Raw genomic sequence first — 27896 nt, 5'->3', positions numbered from 1 at the left:
TGTAAAAATAGGATTTAGGAAACAGAAGGCGTGACCTGTGGAAAGTCCAGAAATAAATCCTACATTAGGATGCACGCCCACAGCAATGTGACTCTTCCATTGTTGTGAAGGGATAAGAAAAATAAGTTTTTTTCATCAAGTTTAAAGGAAGTCAACTTGTGACCTCTTTTAGTTACCAAGCAACACAAAAATGTGAGATTTTACAGTGCAATGGGAAAGGCCACAGGTTATAGATGTTTACATAGAGACTGTTTGATAGTGCTCTGTTTATCCGTGGTTGTTAAATGATAGAAGAATGCAGAATTCACTGGAAACTGTTTGAATGGAATCATTTTGATTACATACTGAATGCTGCAATAAAAAGAAGAAGCTGATATGCCAACAGAAATAAAATTTCCCAAATTGATGTGATCCCATTGTTGTGGGCTCATAACTGTACAAAGACGTGCCATTCATTAATTTGGCCTGCCTTGCAGTGTTTGATGCCTTATTTTCTTTTTTAAGCAGAAGCTAGGATTTGATTTTAGAAATTATAAGGAAACTGAAGTCAACGTTCTCAAAAATGCAGTGACAGAACTTTATGAGCAGACATTTACAGGCTTAATCCACCCTCCTTTTATAGCTGACAATATTTATCTGCACAAGCCAACTATTTTATGGCTTGTTGTGACCTTTACCCCTTTCAACTTGCCAAGGTTTTCTTCTCTGGTTTTAAAAAAACAGTCTTCCCGGTGTGTGAGGAAGCGGGACTTGAGTGTACTGTGGATTTTTCTTTTGCAACAGATGGATGTTATGACTAGAATCAACATTTAACGGAAAGATACTGAGATTGTTTGCAGAGATCATCTGAGGATTGAACCTTTGTGTTACCTGGACAATAATGTACCAGAGACTGACGTTTTCAGTGAGTACTTAAAGCCAGGTGTCAGTCCAGATGGCATGCGGGAGTTTGTTCTGCTCTCTGGTTCCTCTGTTGTGCAGACTGCCACTTGTCAGTAGTTCATTAACGCATTAAAGACAGGTAGAGCAGCCTTTTTGTTTGTTGAGGAATATTGATCATAGGTTCCAGCTGAAGGGGGACGAGGACTTCGCTTTTTCTTTTACTTCCTAAGTGTTTGGGGTTGAGATTTACCACAAGCCTGTTTTGTTCTCTTATCTGGATGTTGGATAGTAAATCAAAGACAGCGTTGAGTTCTGCTTAGTCACTGAGAAGTGCACCTTACTTCTGTTTTTGCCGTCAACGGACAAGATCGGCTCTCGTGGCCAGACTTAAAGAAAAACTTTCAATCTGAATTTAGCTACTGTTAACATGTAGCTTGGAGAAGACACTCAATTCTCTAAGGAAAGTCGAGCATTTCAATAATGTACGGCTTACAGAGTTTACTGTTCCTGGGAACGCTGACAATGCTGGTCTCCAACGACATGTTGGATGACTGTTTGGAGTCAAACCCGCGATACACCATGAACGTGGTGCTGCTGGAGGACAACACTTATGAATGGAGTCGACCATTTGTTCAGGAGGCTGTGGAAGGAGCCATTAAAAAGGATGCAGAAGAGAACAGAAAAGCTGGTATGAAATAACTTTACACATTATCGGCTGAGTATTGTATTCAATACAACCAACAGCTGCAAAACAAAACAGTAGATGTTATAATAAAAATATTAGACCTTTTTTGAGGTGAATAAGACGTACGATAACTCATTACAAACTGCAAAATACAAGTGGGGTAAAATAATATATTTTTTTGTGCATTTTATTTTATTGCGATAATATAAGTGCATTAAAAGACTGTTCTATAAAATAAGTGTAAGAAACAATAAGGTTTTCACCAGGATTTGTTGCAGCGTTAACGTGAAATGAAACTGAGCAGACAGAAAAAACCTAAAAAACAGTTACTATCTAGTTAACAGTAAACAATATTTAAAATGTAAAGTGAGAAGTTAAATCAGCATCGAAAGAGTTTCATTTCTTTTGTCATATTTCACCCTGATAATAAGAGAGAAAACTGGTTTAAGTCCGAGTCAGAGCAAGCCCCTTTTAATGGAATCCCTCCTTTTAAATTAGATTTAGTAGTTGGATTGCTCAATTGGCTGGATGTTGGATTGGTGCATAGGAAACCTGGGCTTGCTTCCCAGGGCATGCAATTAGTTAAAACGCCTGTGTTTGGACTTACGGCATGACCCTTAGCGCTGCTGCCTATCTGGGTCTCCCTTGCTTCTCGTGCGAATCAATGAAAGCTGATTCACTGTGGCGACCACTGTCAGGATATGCTGAAAGTGAACAACTCCTTTTGACTTAGATTACATTTTTGACAGAAAAATGAAGGTTTAGTGTGTGTTTAGTGTAGCTGGAAGTTACACTTCTAAAACACAGAGTTAAACTTAATGACCATGAAGTTCTTAACCTTCTTCATCATGTGAAAGAACATTTATTAAAAAGACATCAGCAGCTACATGTGGTGAAAATCCAAAGTCTCTGCCGTGATGCTCACTGATATTCTGAATGCCATTTAAGTTTGATCTATTAAGATGAGAAATTAAAGATTTTAGTGATAAAAATGTTAGCAAAATACCTGAAAAACGTTTGAATCTATTTGAAACTGTAAAAGTATTTCTTTCTAAATTTTGATTTGTTCAGCTCTGAAATCTTCATATTATTTTAGCAATGGTTTTTACATAACTTTTCTAAAACTTTTCCATAACCTTTCACAGAATTTCCAAAACTTAAAATAAAAACGTATCAGTCTATTGTAGTCGGTGCCACTAAATTAAACCAAGACACAAACTGATACATCCAAGTTTGTCTGCCTCACCGTTAAAATTGCAGCCGCCATATCAATGGTCGTTTGTGTTGGTCTGGAGGAAACTGCAGTAACTTGTGAAGTCGTATTGCATTCAATAAAATAAAAACAATTAAAACGTTGTTCCAATATTTATAAGACGATTCTTGAGAGTCGGGACAAAAGACCTTCAGAAAAACTGAATCAATTCTTTTCACTGTTCAAAAAATGTTTTGATTTTCAAGAAATTTATTGTTTCATACATTGTAACCTTCATCTTTAATTTGATAGAAAGACTTAATGCTTTTCAGTGCTGGTGACTATTGTGACCTAATGTCGAGGACAAGAGAAATAACATAAGGCACCTATTCACTAGTCACACATTTAAGTGAATATATCTTTAAAAAAGGATTTATAAAGGCTAAAACTTAACACCAATAATTACAATTCATTTAGATTTAGCATTGCGAGTAACTCAATCCATTTTAAAGGAATGATTTTAATCCATTAAAAAGTACTTTTTTATGTGGGGCATGTTTTGTCCCGACTATCAAGAATCAGTGAACTACAAAAGCAAAAAACTACGAACTAAATGACCTCCTCTGCTCATGAAAACTATACAATTTTCTGCAATTAAAAGATGAAAAGTCACAAAGTGTCCGTGCCACAGACATGATCTGTTTTGTTTCTGTGCTGGTCACCATATCACCAGTCTGTTTTGTTCTTCCTACTGACTTTATCCACAAACATTACAGAGCAAAACGTTGGATGTAGTTTCATTGACCAGCATGAACTGTTTATTTCTGTCTGTGGTGATGCAGAAAAACAGTCACAGTTTGCCTTGATGTGAAGCTGCAGAGGCAGGCAGGAACCCTCAATAGAGAACACAAAAACACCCCAGACAAGCAATAGCAGTTTCTCAATAACTAACCCTAAATAATCTCAGAGTCATCACAAGTACTTATTACAGTATTGTTAAAATAAAATCCACAGAAATCCCTAATATCATTACTCTTTCTCTTACAGTGAACCATCTTGTTCGAGTAATGAAAGTTTTAGACGTGTCCTCATCTAATCACATAGGACTACAACCGTTGACCTAAAAATATTAAAGCGAATTTTGAAAGAAATTATAGCAAAGTTGACAAAGTTGACCACTCCCACAAAGTGTGTCCAGCAGGTCACCCACAGGCTTTGCTGCTAAATACATAAATAAACAGTTCATACTTCCCCAACGTTTTGCTCTGTATTGTTTGTGGATAAAGTCAGTAGGAAGAACAAAACAAACTGGTGATATGGTGACCAGCACAGAAACTAAACAGATCATGTCTGTGACACGGACACTTTGTGGCTTTTCAATGTGTAACCCTTGTGCTATCCTAGGCACTTTAACGTTGGGAGTTGGGTCATCTAGACCCACTAGACAGTGCGCTGAACCTTTTTTCTTCAATGATTTGTGATCTTCACTGGTGTCCATATATTACATGAAATCTTTCCACCTTTATCCACCTTTGTCATGGTAGGGAGAACACATCAATGTAAGGGTGAGGTCATCTAAGATAGCACAAGGGTTAATTGCAGCTCATCTTATAGTTTTCATGAGCAGATGAGGTTTAGAGCCCAGCCTGTGTGGAGTTCTTCGCTTTTGTAGTTCTTGAAAGTATTAAAACAAAAATCAGAGAAAAGATATGAATGAAGATCACCCGCTTTTTTGTTTTTGTTTTTAATTGAATGCAATATGTTTCCAAAGTAACATTACCTGTTTTAAACAATTCTCTGATCGACTGGCTTCTGCAGCGTTCAGCAGCCGTCACTCTTTCTTCCCTTTAATGTGGCTCATCAGCCCCGCTTCTCTCATGCTGCTTATGTCGAAGGACATTTCTGGTTCAAAATGCGTTTCAGGGTCTTTCAGTAGACACAGTTGATCCCTCTCCTTGAAAAGCCATCGTTGTTAAAGCTTCATTTCCTCTGCATTTCGGAGCATTTCACAATCTCTGTCCGATAGTAAGCTGAAACCACTGTGCGCTGAACTGACGACAACTCAAACTGCTTTACAAGAATGTAAACTCCCATCATCAAGAGCGTGACGTAGAACTTCTGCCACAATGTAACCCTTGTGTTATCCTAGGCACTTTAACATTGGGAGTTGGGTCATCTAGACCCACTAGACAGTGCGCTGAACCTTTTTTCTTCAATGATTTGCGATCTTCACTGGTGTCCATGGTTTACATGAAATCTTTCCACCTTGATCCACCTTTGTCATGGTAGGAATAACACGTCAATGTAAGGGTGGGGTCATCTAAGATAGCACAAGGGTTAAATTCAAATCTCATGTTTAACAATTTTTTGGATCCAAATGATTAAAAATTCATGACTTTTACAAACCTTTACAGAAGATTTTGGTTTTTCCACAAACTTTTCAGGGACTTCAAAATTCCATTTTCAAATTGCCAAAAGATTTCCAGCTTTTTATGACCGTACAAACCCTGTCTATGGGAGCACACAGACTCAAATATGAAATATCTGCTCATTGCCCACTAATACAAGATCAAACTAAACATATTAAACACAATAAAATGAAGGCAGCATAAAGTCATTTGGCAGCAAATGTTTCAGACAATAATACACTTTCTTTTACCTTTAGAAAATGATGTTCATAACTAGGGTAACTTAACAATTTTTAAAACAGAAGTCTTCTAAAAAAGGTACATTCTTTGAAAACATATAAAATGTAATTTCCAACATTGGACTGAATAACATCACAAGAGCCCAGGTTCATTAAAAAAATAAAATAAAATGAGTACATGCAGAAGGTCAACACAGGTTTAGACATGTTACTTTGAGGGGTGAGTGAGTGCTGACATTATGTGCTTAGTTTGAGGGAGCAAAAAATGTGCGCTATGATCCATAAATGCCACAAACCCTGAACAGTATGAGTTAGAAAACTTTTTATTTGTAGATATAGCAATTTTCTAAAGAATTGAATAAAGCTGGACATCTAAAGGCACATCATTATTTACCTACTTTTAGTCTTCAACTCTGTTACTCATTTGTTTTTCATATGAACCACCTGTTTGGTATTTGTTTCTTCTCTGACTAAATGTATTAGGCAGGATTGTCTGTTCTGCACGAACGACAAACTCTTGTCAACCTTATTTTTCCTTGCATTTTGTATTAAAGCTTTTGTGTCTAAATATAGGTCTCCAGCCTAACCTAAATATATCTCTAATCAAATACATTTTATGACACTTGCTAATAATTAAGATCAAAAACATTTTACAACATAAGTTAGGTTCAGCTGGTTCCACCGGCATTACACAATCTATTCGGTCACCATGATACTGCTTTACCTGCTTTTAAATATGTGGTTAACTTCCATTAGTTTAAAGGTCGAAGCGGTACAATAAAAATGCTATAAATGAAATTTTGTAACTCATCCCTTTGATGCCAAGACATTTTTTTAAAAAGAAAACTGAACTTTGAAGTCAACATTTAGAGACCATAAGTTAAATAAAAGTATGAAAGTAAGCTATCTAAAAGCCATTTGTATAATGTGATCTAATCAACATTAATTTTTCTTTTCCCCCCTTTGGTTTTAGGGTTGAATTTCACTTTAACAGCCAACTACAACTGGTTCAACACCAACTTGTACAACCGCCAGGGCTGTGGGAGCAGCACCTGTGAGGGAGTGGCCATTCTCAAAAAGCTGCACGTAGGTATCATGAAAAATGTAACGTGAAGAACAGAAAGACTGTCCCATTGTTTGACAGAAAACTCAATTATGGGTTTTAGTAAATGTGATGTTCTTGTGACTTTTGCTGTCTCCTAAATGTTTTCACATTACAGTCCTGACTTTCTTCTGGCACAGTGATACAGCTAATGGTCCACAATCAGATGCTTATCTTAATACACATAGAATTAACACATGAGGGAAATAATCAGTTTAATTACAGGACAGAGGGTAAAGAAAAACATTTGGTTTAAAACACCATCATTGGAAGACAAAGCAAGAACGTTTTTCTCGTTTTGTTGACAGTTTTGAAGGAGCTGTAACTCGGGAGCTACAAGACATAAAGATTATTAGATTATTTTTAAAGTAGGCGTGAATAAAGTGTGGCATTTGTCTTGTAATTTTCCAATGAAGAACACCGGAGAAGTTGGCTGTGTCATGCTGGGCCCGTCCTGCACTTTTGCCACCTTCCAGCTAGTAGAGTACGTATGATTCCACTTTCCTTTCATTTATTATAATGTATCATCTTACAAAAGTTTAGGATTTCGCCCCTTTTATCTGCCACAGTATGGAAATTGGCTTAAGTCTGAGCATTCCCGTGATCTCTGCTGGGAGCTTTGGGCTCTCTTGCGACTACAAACCCAAACTGACCAGGATTCTGCCTCCAGCACGGAAGGTTTCAGACTCACTGGTGTACTTTTTTAATGAAAAAAATATGTTAAAGCCTATATGGGAGAAGGCTTATGTTTATAAGAAGTCAAACAATGTGACCGAGGACTGCTTCTGGTAAGCCAAGCACAAAGACAAGTGCCTGTTTCTTATCTTCATCATTGAACATAGTTGTGCTACATCTTCCTGCTGTTGTCGCAGGTACAACAATGCCCTGGAGGCACCTTCTGCTCACTTTGCATCAAGCAAGAAAAGAGAGATGCTACGTGGTGAGGAAGAACTAAAGAAGGCCCTGACTTCTAAGTACAGATTTAGCAACAGTGAGTATTGCTGATAACATAAATGCTATTTTTACGCCACAAAAGTTTCATAATATCAAAACATTGTTTTTCAGAAATCTGTCCCATGATCATCATGCTCTCTTATTCAGGGATTGTCAAGAACACTGATGCTTTGAAAAAAAAAAGAATATATATTTTAAAATAGTGGCGGTGTAGGTACCATAACCATTCGGCCTGCAACAACCGTTCAGGGTCCTTCGACTAGTGCTGACGTCACATTATATGATTGACTGTCCGTTGGTCTGATGACGTGATTGGATTACGATACTACCATATAAGAAGATATTATGCGGTCCGTTGTAAACAAATAGAGCTCCGACAAAGAGCGAGATTATCTTCTAAATGTGCTTTTATTATTGTTATGATTATTATAAAGTGCATTGCGGCCGAACGGACTGCAGTCCAAACCCTTCTTCGGACCGCACACTGTAACAAAGCACCTTCCCTGCCTGCAAACACGAAGTTACGAGACTCCAGCTGCTCTGAGACACTTCGGTTGTGTGGAGCAGCAGGTTCATTCTAACAGCCACAGATCTTTTTACAAAGTGGGTCGTGGCAAAATCTCTCTATAAACACAACAATGAAAAATGTCAGACACAACATATTAGGGAAAAGAACTTTGGGTTACAAAAAGGAAACGTGAAATGAAAATATGTAGAGCCCGAGCAGATCTCCACACTACATAGTTTGTCCAAGTCGGGTTACCGTAGTGTGACGTTAGACGTTATCCTCAGTCGAAAGGACCCCAAATAGTTATTGCAGGCCGAATGGTTACGGTACCTACGGCTCTAATCCCTGGTTAGATGTGTGGGCTAGAGCAGAATTTTCGCTAAAGCTAGCTACTAGCCAGTGACAAGGACTTGGAAATGAGACTCAGACTTGAATTGCATTTAAGTCTCACAATCATGGATAGACTCGGAACTTAACTTGAGATTCGAAGTCTAGGTCCTAGATGCAATGCTCACTTATTTACTCTTCTTCTTCTTTTTTTTATTATTTTGCAGGACATGGCTGCTTGTTCTAAAACTATAGCTTTTTGTTCTAATGCTTTTGCACTAGGAAAGCAGACACTTCCTATTATTGTGTCCCCACATGTTGCTTAAAAATAGTTTTAATGCGATTTTGGGGCAGTACAATATTTTTTTTTAACTATAAGTTTAAGACTTGAGACTTGACTTGAATTGCCCACCGAGAACTTCAGACTTGACTTGAAACTAAATGCAAATACTTGTCTTTGACTTGGGAAACATGACTTGTGGGCATCTGTACAACTACCATCTGGCAAATGACTTTGGACACGTGGTCCTCACTTGTGTTCCATACAACCCATGAGGTTAGAGGAGAGCCAAGTATAGCATGGGAGAGTCTGAGATAAATAATTCCTAATTATCTATCTTGCCTTTTAGATTTAAACAAAACACTTGGAAAGTACGGGAGTATTATTCTGACACTCTTCACTCATGATGTCAGGCGCTCTACTCAATATATAATTTAAACCTGCCCTTTCTGAGTAATAGTTTAGAAAAACTAGTCTTTATTCAATTAAACAATTTTATCAATCAAGATAATACTTTAGGAAAATTTCCTTCTGATTGTAGAACCCCTCACTGAGCTCATCTATCTGGTACCAGAGGTAGCACTGGTCAAGGTTATAAACAATCTCAGGTCCAATGCTGACAAAGAAAACTATCAAGTTTAGTTTGGCTGGGGGAATTACACCATATATTCTAATTTCATGAAATAATGTGGACAAAACTTCAGGCTTAAAAAAAGACAATGATGTTTATTTTAAAAAAAAATTTTCTTCTTCATTCCAGTATTTATTTTATGTGGGAGTGTTGATGACATAGTCTCAATAAAGGGACTGGCAAAGCAGTTTCATGAAGACACCATTTTCATTCTCATCGACCTTTATAAGTAAGCAAGAATTTCTCATTTAAAAAATATTTTGCATCAACAAAAATATCATTGTGAGGCTATGTTAAGCTTTGTACTTATTTTGTCTTAGTCCTGAGTATTACATCAACACAACTTCCTTAGCCCCTATGCGAGACGTCCTGGTGGTCACTCTGCCACCAAGGAACTACGTCAACGAGTCAAACTCAACATTCAACAACACGGTGAGCTGCACTTCAAACACATAAACAATGTAGTAGGGGTGGGATTATATCGCTTCGCTTCTTCCCACTGCTTTTCAAGCAATAAATCTACAATGAGTTTGATAAATGTGTAAATTCTTTATTGCTTTGACTACAATGCTTGAAATAAATCAATAAATCAAATCAAATCAAATCAAACCATGTAATGAAGACAGAAGACGTATTTTACTGTAAAAGATTACCAGTTTAAGAAATGCCATGTGGTAGAGAAACTAAACACAGGGTATTGTGAAGATGCAAGCTACGATCAAAACGTTTGAGGCAACAAATATGGAGGCAATATTTCTCAAAACCATTGAAATAAAAATTAATGTTAAATTGATCTTTGTAAGGTTTCAGAAAAAATGCAGAGGTGTAGTACAAAGAAGAAAACATTTGTCTTAACATTTTTTTCATCAACATAAATTCAAAAATATGTTTTCAGGAATATGAAATTATAGTTTTGCTGTATTAAATGTGTGTAAATTATCACAACATTTAGTTGTCAAACTCAAAACTGAACTATTACTGTCACTAGTAATTACTTTAACCAAATAGATGAGCCTCAAGCTTTGACTATCTGACAGAAAGTAGAAGGCTGACTACAAAACTAACCAGAATACAAATAATATATATGAACAGTTGTTTATTGAAAAAGTATTTTCCTTGTTTGGTAGATAAATGACTACGTGGCTGGATATCATGACAGCGCTCTGTTATTCGGCGAAGTGCTCAGAAGGAAAATGCTCAGTCAGCATGTGCCTCTGAGTGACACTCCATTTGGAAACATTTCCTTTGAAGGTAGGTTCTGATCATTCTGATCACCGTTCGGATCACTATAATCACAAACACAGTCATACTGACATCCATACAAACGAAAAAAGGGTGAGACATTATTAAGTTGTAACTCACAAAACGGGCAAAAAAAAATCAAATTCTTCAAAATTGTATTTAGAATCAAAGTATTTTATATTGAATGTACTAACTAAAGGGTAGTGAAGAAATTTTGGCTAAAATTTGAATGGAATTAAAAAATATGCAACACTTGCAAGAAAAACAAGCCTTGCTGATTCATGTTGTAGACAAACTACAAACAGCATTTGTGAGCATGTTTTTGAACAAATAATTAATTACTATTCAAATTATTTTAGGATTTTTGTGAAAGAGCTTGTTGAAATGTCTTCTGGAAATGTTAGCCCTTTTTTATGTAATAAAGTGTTTCATTCAAAACTTCCAGTTCTTCAATTTCTGGGAATTATCTCAAATCTGTCTCATCTTGTAATGTTCTTACGTTTTTGTATTTTTGTGATTTCTCTGAGCAGGTATGGCAGGAAACTACGTGCTTGACGAGTATGGTGACAGAGATGTTAACTTCACCTTTATCTACACATCTGCTCAGACTAGCAAGGTGAGATCACTGACTACAGAGAGAGAAATTGAAGAAAGATGACTTGTTCTTCAATGTTTTGTCTGTTTGCCCAGTATGAAACTCTTTCAGTGTTTGATACATCCCAAAATATCACCATAATGTGGCACGACAGCCCCACCTTGCCGTGGAAAGACGGTCAGCTGCCAGGAGATGAACCGGAAAATACAGAAGGTAATTCATTTAGAATGTTGCAAATAATGTTAAAGAGTTTCAATTGACCTTTTTGATATTTCTAAGATTCTTTGAGGATATTGTCAAACATTTTATACAGCATTAAGTAAAATATAAAATCTAAACGTATCATATTAAATGAATGAAAAATAAAGATCAGACAGCATGGCAATACACATCTGAAAAATATGGACTCCAATAGACAAAGGAGTGAATATGAAACAGAAACAGCTGTGGATTGATCAGATGACTAACTAAAGTAGGACTCATAAAATATCAGTCCCATCAGTACATTCAAATTGAAAGAAACAGTACAGAAGAATCACAACTTCAGTACAATTTCAAAAAGATTTCCCCAGACGCTTTCCATCAGTTGTTTAAACTAAGCCTTTCCCTTTACTAGAAAAAGATTTGACTTACAACCTGTGCAGTGGGCCAATTGATTTTCCTTTTGCTAGATGTTTTGTATGGGTCTAGGATGTTAACCATCTCTACTTGTGTTTACTTGCAGACTTAAGCACTCAAGATATCATTGTGATCGTTTTGGGTGTCAGCGTTGTGGTGGTGACAGCCATTGCTCTCATTTTCTACAGGTAAATGTCAGAATCCTTTCAGATGCTTCACAATAGAATAAAAGCTTTCATAGACAGAAATAAACAAATAAGTACTTTAAATATAGTTTAAAAGGCGATAAAATGGTTCTGCGGTTCAGTGTCAGGTTATCATTGAGATGGGTGTCTTTCATAATACACACGTTTATTGTCTGCAAATTCTGTTAGGCAGAACAGAAAAGAGCGTCTTATGCAGATGAAGTGGTCCCACATTGAGCCGCACCTGATTGGTCCCCTGGATGAGAAGGAGGTCTCCCTAAAGGTGAGTACGACCATCAAAGATAACCGATAAGATAAAGATAGTCAAGATAAGATAAAAAGACTCCCACGAAAGAGAACAATGTTTCCGTTAAAACATACAGAAGATTGATGTGCTGATTCAGATGATGTAGTGGATATTACATGTCATTATCATCTTTGTGAATTTTTTTTTTTAGTACAGATTAAACTGAATTTCAAAGATAAAACATTCTTATGATTTGTGATGAACATAACAACCAATCCCCACCAAACATTACAAAACCTCCACCAGCCATAAACTGCTACATGCGTCAGACAAAAGTACCTGATATTGACTGAAAGATGAGATTCTGTCAGCTGCTTGGAGGCAAGTTGATTGAATGTCTGTATTATACACCAGATAAAGCAAGATTTATAGCATAGAACTCGGTGAAACGGGTCCTTCAAAACTCTCAGTAAATCTTTTTATTCCTTCACAGAAGAAATGCTTTTATACAGTAAATAATACTGTAAGATGGTTAAGAACAGATTTCTTATTGTTTTTAGTTTCTTCTGTATTAATCTAAGTGTAATTTAATAAAAGGGTGACATATTGGTATTTAAAAATGAATAACACATTTTTGTGAATGTGCCTTTCATTGGCTTTGCAGTTCAAATGGACTTTTGTGCTAATATGGATTTGTTTTTACTTGTACTTTCTTTTGGCTGCAAAACATACACATTTGTCATTCCCAAGCTTGTTAAAGAAAATGGGTTAAGCTAGTTTTGGTTAAAAACATATTTTTATAGACTTTGCAAAACATCATGCGACAACAGCATGAATACTCAAAAACTTGCCCCAAATCAGCCCAACACAAAAAGTTAAAATCACCACATACAAAAGTGACTAATTTTTTTCAGTACTGTTTTTCAATTCAATTCAATTTTATTTATATAGCCCAAAATCACAACAACAGTCATCTCAATGGGCTTCGTACAGGTAATAGTAAAGTACACATAAAATCAAAAGGATCATGAATACATAGAATTAAATAGGAAAATACTAAACTGAACTAACTAAACAGACTAAACTAAACTGGCATCCCTGCCCTCACACCCTCCTTCGCGGTAAGGAAAAACTTCTAAAAAAAAGGATTCTGGAAAAAACGAAGAAACCTCAGGGGTGTTCACATGAACGAGGGATCCTCTCTCAGGAGGGACAGGCGATGTACTTGATCTCTTAGAGAAGAAATACCTTATCCAACTCTACAACTACATATTCAAAGTCCAGCAGATGAGCTTCATCCAGATGAAGTTGGGGGACGGCTGGGGGCGCCAGACGAGCCAGAGGCAGGATCCACAGCAAAGTGTAGGAGCAGTAGTAGAGACGAGCCAGAGACGAGGTACACGGTCAGGTACAGGAGCACGGACAAGCCAACTGGAATCTGGAAGTACTCCCACTCCCCCAGAGGGGAGAGGGAAAGAGGGACTGTACAAGAATCGCACTGCATCAGACAGAGGCATGGAGAACTATATGATAAATAATGATCAAGAATAGAGGAGAGAAGGAGAGTAGAAGTAGACGAGAAAAGAGGACAGAACCCCAGAGCACCATACTTTCCCCAGCTTCAAACTTCCTTCGTTGTCACATTTGAAAAAGCTCACCAAAAGGCAATTTGGCACATCCAGTCAGGAGTTGCTACAGCTTCACACAGGAGGTTTGTATTTTATTTGGGCTGAGGACTGGCACAGGGAGACATAGTTAGGCAGTAGCGTGAAGGGTCTTGCCTAAGGACCCACAGTGGATGACACTCATTGTGCTCCTTGGGAAGCCAACCCAGGTTTCTCGTGTGCCTACACCCAACTAACTGAGCCATCCACCTCAACAAGATACCACCATAATACAAAATACCTTCTGTTTGACTTCCATTAACAGAGGAACGGAGGACACGGAATCACCAATTGAGTTTGTATTATTAAACATTTCTTTTGCTTCAATGGGAGTGTGTGGATCTTTTCAAAACCACTGAGACTGTGCCCTTTGGGTTTTCATTTGACAACCTTCAACATTTATGATCTGTTTACGGAACAGATTGATGAAGATAAGAGGAAGGACAGTACATTCTTCTCTCATCGTGGTCGCTACGACAAGAAGGTATCTTTGTGCTAGTACCAAAACAGCAATATGTACTTTTTGAACAAAATTGTTAAATTTTCCTTCTGTTTTTTTCCAGCCTGTTGTATTGAAAGAGCTGAAACACCCAGATGAAGATTTTACTGAAGAGCAGAAGATTGAGCTTAACACTGTAAGCCACCTCTTAGTGACATTCACACAACATATGTATTAGTATGACAATACCATTTTTAATGGCCTTTCCTATTTTTAACACCTTTATGTTTCAGCTACTGCGCATTGATTATTACAACCTCACAAAGTTTTACGGCACTGTGAAGTTTGAGTACGGCGTGTTTGGTGTGTTTGAGCTGTGTCAGAGGGGCTCACTAAGGGTAAGATTTGTTTCGGACCCCTTACTTTTTGCCAACACCTTAACTTCTCACCTTTATTAGCATTATTAGTGCTTCCTGTTGAGTCGAACATATAGGTTTGTGCTTTTGCTTACAGAAAATTTGCCATAGGATGATGCTGACAGTGAACATAATCACAGTATGATACAGATTTTACATTTTTTATTTATCTGCATACACTGAAAATAGGTCGGTCATTTCCCATGACACACGTCCATGACCTTATTCAAGTTACGGTCAACTTAGTCATTTATGACAGAGGCTGTTGTCCCCTTTTCCGGCTTCCATCCCGATTTTACTGCCCACTTGATAATTTATGACAGTTTAGACAATGCTAATAGCAAGCACATAAAAACCTGTAATCTCAAGCTTAAACAAGTAGAGATTTACCAGCAAGTGTTCGACTTTTCTATTGCCTGAATGTTAGCTGTTTGTTGGGTGATAAATATGAACTTTATTTCTTTTCCTCTCTTTAGTATATTCTTAACGACAGGATATCCTACCCAGATGAAACCTTTATGGACATGGAGTTTAAGATCTCAGTCATGTATGATATAGCAAAGGTACGGCGTTTTAATCTTATAATAATTGTTTATCTTTATCTTAATTATTTATTAATTTTTCATCATTTTATTTAAACCACTAGTCTCAGAATAAATGTCCCATCCATATGTGTCTACTCAGTAAAATGCCTATCACTTTTTTGGTAGCCAAGTTTTGACCCAAACAAACCTGCTACATTAAAAATATTATAGCCACAGATGGGATCTCATAAAAAAAACAAAAAAAACTACTTGACTGGTTACGCAGATAGCAGTCGTGATTTCAATGATTGACAATGGAATGAATGTAGGAAAACTGCTAGAAAGCTTGCAAGCCTTTGCTGCTTTTAGCTTAAGCTCCAACCTTTCACTTTTTTAGAATATGTTTTCTTGCCATCTGTAACCTGCATGTATATTCACACGTTGATGTTTTTTAGTTGTTAATCTAGGTTGTATTCCTTCATTCCTGCTACAACTCATAAGTAACCATTAGGCAGCTTGAGGTTTAGCAAGACAATTCTTACAATGTAAATCAGTCCTGCTATACATTAGGAGTGAACAGTCTCACCTCTGTGGCTAAAGTTTGCATCGATGACAATGGTACAAGGGGAAAATTCTTCTATACTTTGTAATTTATTTTGTTTTTCAAACTGAATTTGTTAACAAAACTGTTCAAACTGTTAGTATCAGTTAGATCAAACATTGAAAAGCCAGCTTCCAATATGTATAATATAAACAAACCATTCAGCAACATGACCACTATTAATTTATCTACAGTGCTAAAAAAACTAATTGTGTTGTTGTGACTCCTAATGGTACAGGAAAAGTACTAAGGCTAGTGAAATGCTGCTTTATGAATAAACAATTTATAAGACAAGTACATTTTGTGGTTTCATCATTTAGTTTGATTTTCATGTTTGTCTCCTACAGGGGATGTCGTACCTCCACACAAGTAACATCCCAGTGCATGGCCGGCTCAAGTCAACTAACTGTGAGGTTGATAACCGCATGGTGGTCAAAATCACAGACTTTGGTTGCCACACAATTCTGAAGCCGGCCAAGGGTAAGATGAATTTTCTCATCGGGGATCCGGATGATTCACACCAACAATGAGAACAAAGATTCATCCTCTCTTCTCAGATCTTTGGACAGCCCCAGAGCATCTTCGCAAAGATGGGGTCTCTCAAAAAGGCGACGTTTACAGCTACGCCATCATTGCCCATGAGATTGTTACAAGGAAACCCCCTTTCTATACACAGTACTGCTCAGATTCTGCAGGTACGTTGCCAAAATATTGCCTTAAACAACAATGGGCAACCATTTTTTGTGTTGTGATAAATTTTATTTTGTTATATTTTCCCCCCACTGTAGAGAAAATGTACAGAGTTCAGTATCCCAGGAACAACAACTTCTTCAGACCAGAGCTCAACTTTGAAGGAGCATCAGACAGGGAAACTGAGGTAAAGAGTCCACAAGTTTACAATGTAAAGAGAAATCCCCACACTGAATATAAATCTGTTTAGTTATTGTTTTTTCTAATGTGTGTATGCAGGTGTATATGCTGATAAAGAATTGTTGGGATGAAGATCCTGAACGCAGGCCAGATTTTAAGAAAATAGAATTAACTCTGGGAAAGATTTTCAGGTTTGTAAACACATTTCTCTAACAGGTCACTCAGTTGAGTGTATTCCAATTTTATAGGTGTTCTGAAAGAAAAGGGCGATTTTTGCAGCTGAAAATGTACTCCATCTTAATTGTCCATATGATTTCAGTAATTTGCACAACCAAGCCACTGAGACATACATGGACAACCTGATCCGTCGTCTGCAGATGTACTCAAGGACTCTGGAGAATCTGGTGGAGGAGAGAACTGCTTTGTATAAAGCTGAGAGGGACAGAGCCGACCACCTCAACTTTATGCTGCTCCCTGGGTAGGCCGAAATATGTTTAATACTTCATTTACCAAATTTTTTTCTAAAATGGTTTCGAACTTTTGTGGAGTTTGACCCCAACTTTTCACCCCTCCTTCTTTTAGTTTGGGTTTTACAGTACATTTTGCACCACTACAGCCTTAGATTATAAACTTCACGAACCCACCTTTTAAAAAGCAGACAATAGAATACTGAAAAGACCATTTAGCAAGGAAAGAACCAGGTTTTCCTTTAGATATTTTGAAATATTATTATCATTTGAAAGTGTTGATGTAGTTAAAATCCAGTTGATTAAAAATGACATTTTTGCTTGGCCGTCCTCAGTCCTGTGGTACGGTCCCTGAAGGAAACGGGTAGAGTGGAGCCAGAGCTCTTTGAAGAGGTTACCATCTACTTCAGTGACATCGTGGGATTCACCACCCTCTGCCACTATAGTACTCCCATGGAGGTTGTGGACATGCTTAACAATATCTACAAGAACTTTGACAGCATCTTGGACCATCATGATGTCTACAAGGTCATTTATTGGCTCAATTTAGGTTTTACTTTGGGTTTATGTCTTCTTGCTTTGTTACAGGATTTTGATATCATAAATTGACCTGCACTTTTTATAATGTTTACTTTCCAGGTTGAGACAATAGGGGATGCGTACATGGTGGCATCCGGTTTACCCAACCGGAATGGGGACCGGCACGCAGTGGACATCGCCCACATGGCTCTGGACATCCTGTCATTTGTGGGAACTTTTGAGTTGCAGCACCTGCCTGGGATTCCTCTGTGGATTCGTATTGGAGTGCATTCAGGTACCAAATAAGTTGGTTATAAATTTTATTACCATATAATTTCTGCACTGTTTAAACCAGTTACTTAAATTACTTTGTATTATTTTATTTAAGTATGTACAATATAAGACTTAAAAACACCTCAGTGTCCCATGGAGTTGGTGTCTGTTCTCAAACCAAGAGGTTGTTTAATTTCACAACTGGGTCATATGCTCTGAAAAAATCATGTACATTTGTGGCGTCTGGTGGCAATTGACACGTTTTCTTTTATTAAATCCATCCATCCAAGTAAATAAATATCAAAACATTAAAACAGTTAACAGTTTATTTCATTTCTTTTCACTAAAACTTAACAGTACCCTATTTTTTCTTGTTAAATTGCAAATTAGGTTTTGTTTATTTTTTCAACAGGCTATTAGGTGGATTTTCTTACTGTCTTTATTTGTGTTACTGACAACTAACTGCTGAACAAGTTAACTTTATTGTTAAAACCAAAATTAGAAAATTTGTATAGATACAAAAGCCTTTGAGACATATATGTAGAGGTATATTTAAGAGGTATAATCAGAGAAAATAACATGTTTGATTTATCTGTGTGTGTTTGTATGAAGGCCCCTGTGCAGCAGGAGTGGTGGGAAACAAGATGCCTCGCTACTGCCTCTTTGGAGACACGGTCAACACGGCTTCACGCATGGAGTCTACTGGCCTGCGTAAGACAAAAATCTTTATAACAGAGAAACTATAGATGGATGTTCTGGTTGTACCACAAAATATAAGAAACTGATTTATTTTACTCTTGTTCTTACAGCTTTGAGAATTCATGTGAGCCAATCAACCATCAAAATCTTGCAGAGGACCCCCTGCAAGTTTGAGTTTGAGCAGAGAGGAGAGACTTACCTGAAGGTGGGTGAGAGGACCTTTATACGGTTTTGCTTGTAGTTTTAGTATGTGTCAATTGGCAGATAGATATACAGTTGTACAGTTTATACACCCTGGAAGATATGATGATTTCTTGGTCAGAAGAGGAGTGGAAGAAGTGGAAAGTGAGGTATTCTATTGAAACCAAAACATGGTCACAAAGATTTCTGCAAACGGCCAGAAAAATAATTAGGGATGTAAAAAAACATCCACAAATTACTTCAAAAGCGATCCAGGACTCTCTGAAAACTGTGGTGTGGCTGTTTCAAGATATACAACAAGGAGGCACCTTCATGGTCGAGTCACCAGAAGAAAGCCTTTTTTGGACAAATGCCACAAAATAGCTCTCCAAATTGTCTAATTATCCTAAGTTTGGTACGCCATTTTGTGAATGTAAAACTGCTGATTGTGTTATTTTGTGCATTTTTCTTGCTTTGATTGCTTGAAATAAACCATTTCAAATCAAATCAAAAACAGCACAGAGACAAACCTCCAACATTTTGGACCAAAGACATTTGTGGTGATTAGACCAAGATTGAACTTATTGGCCACAATCATAAACACTACATTCAGAAAGGACACCACAGGACCTATTACGAAAACAACACTTTCCTGCTGTGAAACACAGAGACGAATCAGTGATGTTTTGGGAATGTGTGGGCTACAAAGACAAAGGAAACTTGGTCAAAGTTGATTTAATTCAATTCAATTTTATTTACATAGCCCAATATTTACAACAAAAGTCATCTAAATGGGCTTCATACCTGTAATTGTGCAATAAACATGAATTATAATAATAATAATAATAATAATAATAAATTTTATTTCAAGCGCCTTTCAGGTCACCCAAGGTCGCTGTACAAGGTTAAAATAAGAAAAACAGAATAAAACGTCAATAAGAAATTATCAGAGTAAAACATGAGTAAACATAAAGACACAAAAAACATTTAAGATAAATACATAAAAAAATTATAGGATAAAAAAACAGACAGACAAACAGACAAATGAGGTTGCGTTAACTGAATAGATTAACTGTATGATTGTTTGAAGAGATGAGTCTTGAGTTTGGATTTGAATAGTGGCAGTGTGTCGGTATTCCGTAAATCTGGAGGAAGAGAATTCCATAGCTGAGGGGCAGAGCGACTGAAAGCTCTGCCCCCCATGGTGGCAAGACGGGCAGGTGGGACATGGAGTTGGAGAGAGGAAGTGGAACGGAGAGATTGGGAGGGAATGGAAATGTGAAGAAGATCAGAAATGTAGGGTGGAGTCAGGTTATGGAGTGCTTTGAAGGTGATGAGGAGAATCTTGAAACTAACCCTTTGTTTTATGGGAAGCCAGTGTAAGTTTTGGAGAACTGGTGTGATGTGGTGGGATAACGGGGTCCTAGTGATGATGCGGGCTGCAGAATTTTGGAGAAGCTGCAATTTTTTGAGTGTTTTATTGGGCAAACCAAACAGGAGGGAATTACAATAATCGATCCGAGAAGTGACAAGACTATGAACAAGTACAGCAGTTGTATGAGGTGTGAGAGAGGGGCGGAGACGAGATATATTGCGGAGATGTAAGTAAGCAGAACGGGTGATGTTATTAATATGAGATTGGAATGAAAGTGAGCTGTCGAGGATGACACCCAGACTCTTTACCTGGGGGGAGGGAAGAACAGAGAAGTCGTTGACAGAGATGGAGAAGCTATTGGATTTGGAAATAGTGGATGGAGTGCCTACAAGGAGGACTTCAGTTTTGGAACTGTTGAGTTGCAGAAAATTTGAAGAGAACCAGGAATGGATTTCTTGCAGACAGAGGGTAAGGGAGGAAGGAGGAAGTGATGAGGAGGGTTTAGTAGAAATGTAGAGCTGGGTGTCGTCCGCATAGCAATGGAAATTAATGTTGTGTTTATGGAAGAGAGAACCAAGAGGGAGGATGTAAATGATGAAGAGAAGGGGACTTAGGACAGAACCCTGGGGAATACCAGCAGAGAGTGTGAAGGTGTTTGACATATGAGGTTTAATGTGGATAAATTGACTACGGTCTGATAAGTATGAAGAAAACCAGGACAGAGGGGTGTGAGAAATAACAATAGTTTGAAGTCTGTGAATAAGAATATTGTGGGAAATGGTGTCAAAAGCAGCAGTTAAATCAAGGAGAATGAGAATGGACAGTGAACCGGAGTCTGAAGCTAAGAGGAGGTCGTTTGTGATTTTTAAAAGAGCTGTTTCTGTACTATGGAGTGGGCGGAAACCAGATTGAAAGTGTTCGTAGATGTTGTTACTGGAAAGATGAGCACGGAGCTGAAGAGCAACAGTTTTTTCAAGGATTTTGGAAATAAAAGGTAAATTAGAGATTGGGCGAAGATTATTCAAGTTATTTGGGTCAAGACCAGGTTTTTTCAAAACTGGAGTTATAGAGGCGACTTTTAGAGAATGTGGAACAATACCAGACATGAGAGAGGAGTGAATAATGTTGGTAATTGATGGGAGAAGAGAAAGGAGACAGGATTTAACAAGAGATGTAGGAATGGGATCCAGTTGGCAGGTGGAAGGTTTAGAGTTGGTAATGAGGTCAGAAATGGTTTGTACAGAAGGAAGTGAAAATCTTGAAAAGGTTGTCAGAACCGAGGGAGGAGTGAAGGTGTCCACTCCAGAGACTGCAGCTTGGCTTGTGAGCTGTTGATGAATTGTAGAGATCTTAGAAACAAAGAAGGACATTAACGCGTTACAAAAGTCAGGTGAGGAGAGATGATTAGGGAGAGAATCAGGGGGTTTTGTTATATTAGATAGAAGTGAGTAAAGGGTCCTAGAGCTATGTCGGTTTGAGTAAATCAGGCCAGAGTAATAGGAAGTTTTAGCGGAAGCTATAGAATCTTTATAGAGGATAATGTGGTTTTTGTACATGTCCTTATGAATTGTGAGTCCAGTTTTATTTTGAAGTCTTATCAGTTGTCTGCCTTTAGCTTTGAGCTGCCGTAGTGCAGATGTGAACCATGGTGCAGAGCGGGTGAAGGAAACTGATCTTGTTTTGAGGGGTGCATGAGTATTTAGAAGTGACTGCAAGTCATTGTTATACTGCAAAACCAGCTCGTCAGGTGTGGCATCAGGATTTACTCTGGGAAGGTTGTTGATATCGGCTGAAAAACTAGCAGTGTTGATGGCTTGTATCTTACGGAATGATATGATGCGTGGACGTTTGAGTTTGGATACTGTGAGCAGGAGATTAAAGGTGATGAGCTTATGGTCAGTGAACGGGAGTGTGTGAGGTTTGCAATCAGAGGGAGTAAGTCCAGAGCAGCACACTAAGTCTAGCGTGTGTCCTTTGCAGTGAGTGGGAAAATGAATAAATTGCTGCAATCCAAAGCTATCTAAACAGGATAAGAAGTCTTTGGCAAGAGGATTATTACAGTTATCCATGTGGAAATTAAAATCACCAAGAGTAACAATGTTCTGAGATTGTGAAGTGAAATGGGTCAGGAGATGGGAAAAGTCATTTAGAAAATCCTTGCTGAATTTGGGTGGACGGTAGACTGTAACAACTATGGTGGGGGCATGACCAGAAAGAAGTAATGCAGAATATTCAAATGAGCAGTAAGTAGGAGCAGAGACAGGAAGGACTTTCCAGGACTCACGATAGATCATCAGGACACCACCTCCACCACCGAATTATAAAGAATATAAAGTCATAGAATTCAATAGCTGATTGCTAAAATAAACTAAACAGAATAAACTAAACTGGGCATCCCTGCCCTTAGACCCTCCTTCGCGGTAAGGAAAAACTCCTAAAAAACCGTATTCCAGAAAAAAAAGAAGAAACTTCATGAAACCACATGAAGGAGGGATTCTCCCCCAGGACGGACAGGAGATGTACCAGAACTCTTAGAGAAGAAATAGCTTCTCTAACTCTACAAATACATGTTTAAATAGTCCAGGAGCACGGAATCTGGAATCACTCCCACTCCCACTCCCACGGAGGGGAGTGGGACAGAGGGACATTACATGAATCCCACTGCAGCAAGCAGAGGCATCGAGAACTGAATGATAAAAAAATTATGAAAAATAGAGGAGAGGAGAAGTAGATCAGAGTAGAGGACAGAACCCCAGTGCACCATTCCCCAGGTTCTGGTAAGGGTTAATCTTAGGGTTCAGGTCAGGGCTAGACTTAAAAAAAAAAAAGAAAGGGGGAGGGGGGTAGAGTGGAGTCTTGTCAGTAGTCTGTGGGGTCGTGGATAGATTGTGGTGCAGGTGGGATTTGGAGGTCCCTTGAAAATATTCGTGTGGTTGCAATGGGATCATCCCTTGAAGTGTGTGTGGTGCAAGAGTCAGGTCAGGTTGAAGATGGGTTAAGATTCACGCAAAATCTGGAGCAGCCTACTTGCAACTAATTGTTTGCGTATTTTAAGTTTAATTTAAATGTGTTAATAGTAATTTTAATATTCTCTGATTACTAGATAGTCTGTCAGAAGCCTGTCCAAAGAGGAATGTTTTCAGTCTAACTTTGAATGTAGAAACTGTGTCGGCCTCTCTTACATGAGCTGGGAGCTTATTCCATAAAACAGGCTTTTTCCTGCATTTGGTGAGCGGATTGTTCTGTTTGGGTGCAGGAGGTTAGCAGGAGGATCTTGAACTTAATTCTAGATTTAACTGGGAGCCAGTGAAGTGAAACTAACACAGGAGTGATGTGATCTCTTCTGCTAGTTCCTGCTAACAATCTTGCTGCTGCATTCTGAACAAGCTGGAGACTTGGTAAGGAACTTTTAGGGCACGCTGCTAACAAACAGTTACAGTATTCCAGCCTAGTCGTAACAAGTCGTAACAAATGCATGGACAAGCATCACTTTTAGATACTATATTTCTGATCTTAGCTGTATTGCGCACGTGAAAAAAAATGCAATTTTACACGTCTGTGAAATGTGAGCCTTAAATGATAAATCCTGGTCAAATAAAATCCCTAGATTTCTAACTGTAGAATTGCAGGCTATAGTTACGCCATCCAGGGAGACTATCTGATCAGAGCATCTCTCAGGTTTTTAGGACCTTTGATGACCTCAGTTTTTTCTGGGTTTAGGGGGAGGTAATTAATTGTCAACCAGGTCTTAATGTCTCTGATGCAGGCATTAAGTTTCTCTATATGGTCATTTTTGTCATAAAAATGATGACAAGATTGATGCAGCACGTGATCAGAAGATACTGGAGGAAAACTTCTTCAGCTCGGAAGCTGCGCGGGAGATGCACTTAGACATTTCAACATAACAACGATTCAAAATACAAAGCCAAGTCTACCTGTCATTGGTTACAACTGAATAAGGTGAAGGTTCTGGAGTGGCTGTCTCAGTCTCCGGCCCTTAGTATTCTTGAGCTACTTTAGGCAAATCTCAAATGGGCAGTTCAAGCAAGACAGCCCAATAATTGAGGTTTTCTTCCAAAAAGAATGGGTTACTTTACCATTACAGGAAAAAAAAAGTACCTCAGCCACAACAACTACAAGAGACTTCAAGCTGTTATGGATGCAAAAGGAGGCAGTACAAGGTATTAAAAACTAGGGTTTGAACTTTTGAACAGGGCCATTTGGGAAGTTTCTGATGTCATGATGATTTTGTTGTTTAATAATAAACAACAAAACAACTAAATGAAATGGAAAAAAGTTTGTGTTATCATTCATATCCTCTAAAAAAATTACTAAGAAATAATAACTCCTTCCGGTGTACGTATGAGCACAACTGTATGGATAAAGGATATTTTCTGTTTAAAAGTTATTTTTCCCCAAAAAATTTCTTGCAGGGTAAAGGTAAGGAGATGACATACTGGCTAACAGGAGTGACGGGGGGCAACTACAACCTGCCTACACCACCAACAGCGTAAGTAACAAGATATCTTTGTAATGTTTCAATTCATTTTTTAAATTGGTAATATAAAAAAAGTTGTAAAGTTTCAACTAAAGGTAGACTCAAACAAAATGTATAGCTATCTTTTTTATTTATTTATTTTCATTTAAGTGATGAACAACGAAAAAACAACAAACAAATGAAAATACACCGGAAAAACAGATCTGACAAACAAAGACAACAACCAATACTTCCACATGAGAGAAGCAGAAAGAAAGGGGGATAAAAGAGAAAAGTGTGTGTGTGTGTGTGTGTGTGTGTGAGTGTGTGTGTGTGTGTGATGAAAGGATGAGAGAGTTCCATCCTATTACTTATACTCAAGCTTGAACTAACCATAATGCACTCTGCTAACTATACATATTTAGGAATACATTATTAGAGATTCATATAGATAGATAGGAAAGGCTATAGACATATATAACTATACATTCATTATATTCTTGATACTAGAATAGTCAATAGCAGTAACCATCATAAAACCAACAATAGAAATAATTATCTTGTAATTTTTACAAAAGAAAATGACAAAACAAACAAATAAATAAATAAAAATATTGAGAGTAATTACCCCTAACCATTAGACGCCCGCAGATGAGATGAATAGGGTACCGTAGAGAGAAAAAGGTGGGGAGACAAATTTATCGCTATTTTTAACGATCTATAATGGATAACTATTTTGGTTGCTTTATTTTAAAGGCCATTCTTTGAATTTGGTGCACATTGGGTTCTCTGGTGATCAAAAATTTTACCTAAAAAAATGTGTGTTTCTTAACATTGCATCAAATTAAGAACTATTTCAACCTCTGAGAAAATTTGTTTTCCCACCTTAGACATGAAATCCCCAAAATTCTTAGAAAAATTTGTCACCGTAACAGTGTGCTTTGTTACAGCGTTGAATATTTTCGCTAAAAGTTGTCACATGTCTACAATAGCTAGGATATTGAGCTACATATAGCATGAGGAAAACAAGAAATTAATATATTTTTAAAACAATTGTTTGCTTTTTCCCAAACAAAAGTAAATATTATTTATGAATGTAACGGAGTTGAAAGGTTGAGCTTGACAATGTCAATCTGACAATAAAAACTATGAAATATGGGTAAGAAAGTAGGCTAATACTTATCTGTCTTCAGAGTATGAGTGGGAAAATATACAGTGATGTCACTTCCTGGTTCTGAAGCAGCTGGACTGAACTATTATTTTTTTAAAAATGGGGGATTGACAGGCTGTTATGGGGTTGAAAAAAACTGAGGGACCTGATTAAATGGAGACATTTTATAAAGATTCATGTATTTTTCTTTTATTTAAGTGAAACTAAATAGGTAAATGATCATGTTAGCAGAAAAGATTTATGGTTATTGGCTATTTTAAAAAAAATCAGTTTTGCATTCAGTGTAAAGGTAACTTTGGTTGGTGGCGACATGCTCATTTGGCTGACCTCTACACCTCAACAACCCATGAATTTCTTTGAAAACATAATTTTCAAACTATTTTTGTATGCTATAATGCAGAGACACATGGATCTGTCCATTTATCGTTTTAAAATGCATTTTATGGCTTCATTTATACAGAAATGTTTGGGGTAAACCTGTGGGACACAGAGTGCACTGATTTCAGAGAATCATCCTTGAATCATATGTTGGATGGAAAAACATTACCTTGATCATTATATTCCAGCTTATTAGATTCATGCGGCAACAGCGATCCAGATTAGTAAATGGCTTCAACCATTTCAAGTATAAAACTGTAAACATTTAAAAGTTGCCAAAAATTCAAAATCCAGTCCATTCTTGTTTAAACAAGGTACCAAAGTTCTGAACAGGAAAGCAAAAGAATAACCACACAGCAGACCTTTACTAATGACAATAGTATAATAATAAGTATACCCCATGGACTTACTAACATTAACCATTTAGAAAATTAGTAAAATAATAACAAAAAAGTTTGTTACAATTTTCATCAGATAGTAAAAGCCTAATTAAATTATTGCAATCTTAATGAAGTATGACTTTCAAACTATTTTTTAAACAAAACTGTCTATAATCATTTTAAGGGAAAACTTCCAGCGCCTCCAGCAGGACCTTGCAGACATGATCATTTCAAGTCTGGAGAAGCGTGAAGGTGGAAAGGAGACTATTGAAAAGAGGAAGACCCTGTCCACCAGAATCCGCTGGAAAGACAGAAACAACAGCTTTCAGAAAGAAAGTCCTCCCGAGTACTTCCACTTGGCTGTCACAGAGAATCCAAGTACTTACCTGTGACTCCAGCATTCAGGGGATTTTACTGAAAAAAAAAGACTGCAATAAGTCAGTCCGGGTGTGTGTGTTTCTTTCTCTGATGCAGGACTACAATGAGAGAAGAACACAAGCTTTACACAGATGTTCCCTGTTCCAGGTCACAATCAATTTCCTGACATTCATATCACCTACAGTAAATGGCTAATTTACACCAATTTGTTACATGAATCATTAAAGTAGAGAAAAACTTTCCACTCACACACCTGACCAGCTCACACAAGGGAAGGCCGCTTGTCAAAATCACCTTGTTGTATTGCACTGTATTAAATTGTAGTATAAGAAGTAAACCAATTCTCTTTTTTACAATGCAGCTCTGGGTGTAGGACTGTAATGCAGGAAACCTGGGTGCAATTGCCAGGGCGTGTAATGAGCTAAATTCCAGTGCGGGTCATTAGGCAAGACCCTTCATGCTGCTGCCTATCTGGGTCTCCCTGTGCTTTGAAAATACAGGGTTGTGTTAGGAAGGGCATCCGCCATAGAAAACTAACTGTCAAACCACCTGAGTGAATCAGTGAAGGCTGATTCGCTGTGGTGACCCCTGAAGGGATAAGCTGAAAGGGGAACATCAACAACAACTTTCTTCAGTAAAGTCTTTATTTAATGAAGAGCTGCTAAAGATAGACAGTAAAGCATCAACAACATTGATTTTTATTTTCAAAAGGTTCAAATAAATTAGCATTAACTCAAGTGTTATAGATAAGGTACATCACCTTTATTTATTCTTTATCTTATCCCTACGCACTGTAACTGCTGACAAATGTTTGACCTTTGGATGCCCACTGATGCAAATATGCATCAAACCATTTCGGCTCTAAAATAACCTTAAGGTGTTTTTTATTGTTGGAAATGAATTCAGGTGTTAAGGGGTAAATAGAAGAGCATAGATTTTAATAGTGCGAGTTCAAAAGGAACCCAAATAATAACGAAAAATATAATTTCA

The 27896-nt window shown here is 37.5% G+C and overlaps 1 protein-coding gene across 1 annotated transcript; it reads left to right on the top strand.

Moving 5' to 3' along the window:
- Nucleotides 1-1124: 1124 nt before the first annotated feature.
- gucy2ca (guanylate cyclase 2Ca) lies at nt 1125-27236 on the top strand. The gene is given in 27 exon segments (NM_001105096.1): nt 1125-1570; nt 6380-6492; nt 6925-6992; nt 7078-7296; nt 7381-7499; nt 9338-9437; nt 9529-9640; nt 10336-10459; nt 10981-11066; nt 11141-11258; nt 11770-11851; nt 12038-12131; nt 14181-14243; nt 14323-14394; nt 14492-14596; nt 15091-15177; nt 16087-16219; nt 16297-16434; nt 16528-16616; nt 16709-16800; nt 16929-17087; nt 17412-17604; nt 17716-17890; nt 18481-18579; nt 18678-18772; nt 24556-24632; nt 26713-27236. Coding segments are annotated over 27 exon segments (3228 nt in total). The 5' UTR covers nt 1125-1362; the 3' UTR covers nt 26921-27236.
- Nucleotides 27237-27896: the final 660 nt, after the last annotated feature.

This window comes from Oryzias latipes, chromosome 8, assembly GCF_053564925.1.
Source record: "Oryzias latipes strain Hd-rR chromosome 8, Olatipes_Hd-rR_3.1".
In the NCBI taxonomy this organism is placed as follows: domain Eukaryota; kingdom Metazoa; phylum Chordata; class Actinopteri; order Beloniformes; family Adrianichthyidae; genus Oryzias; species Oryzias latipes.
This window is presented reverse-complemented; position numbering and strand designations above follow the sequence as displayed.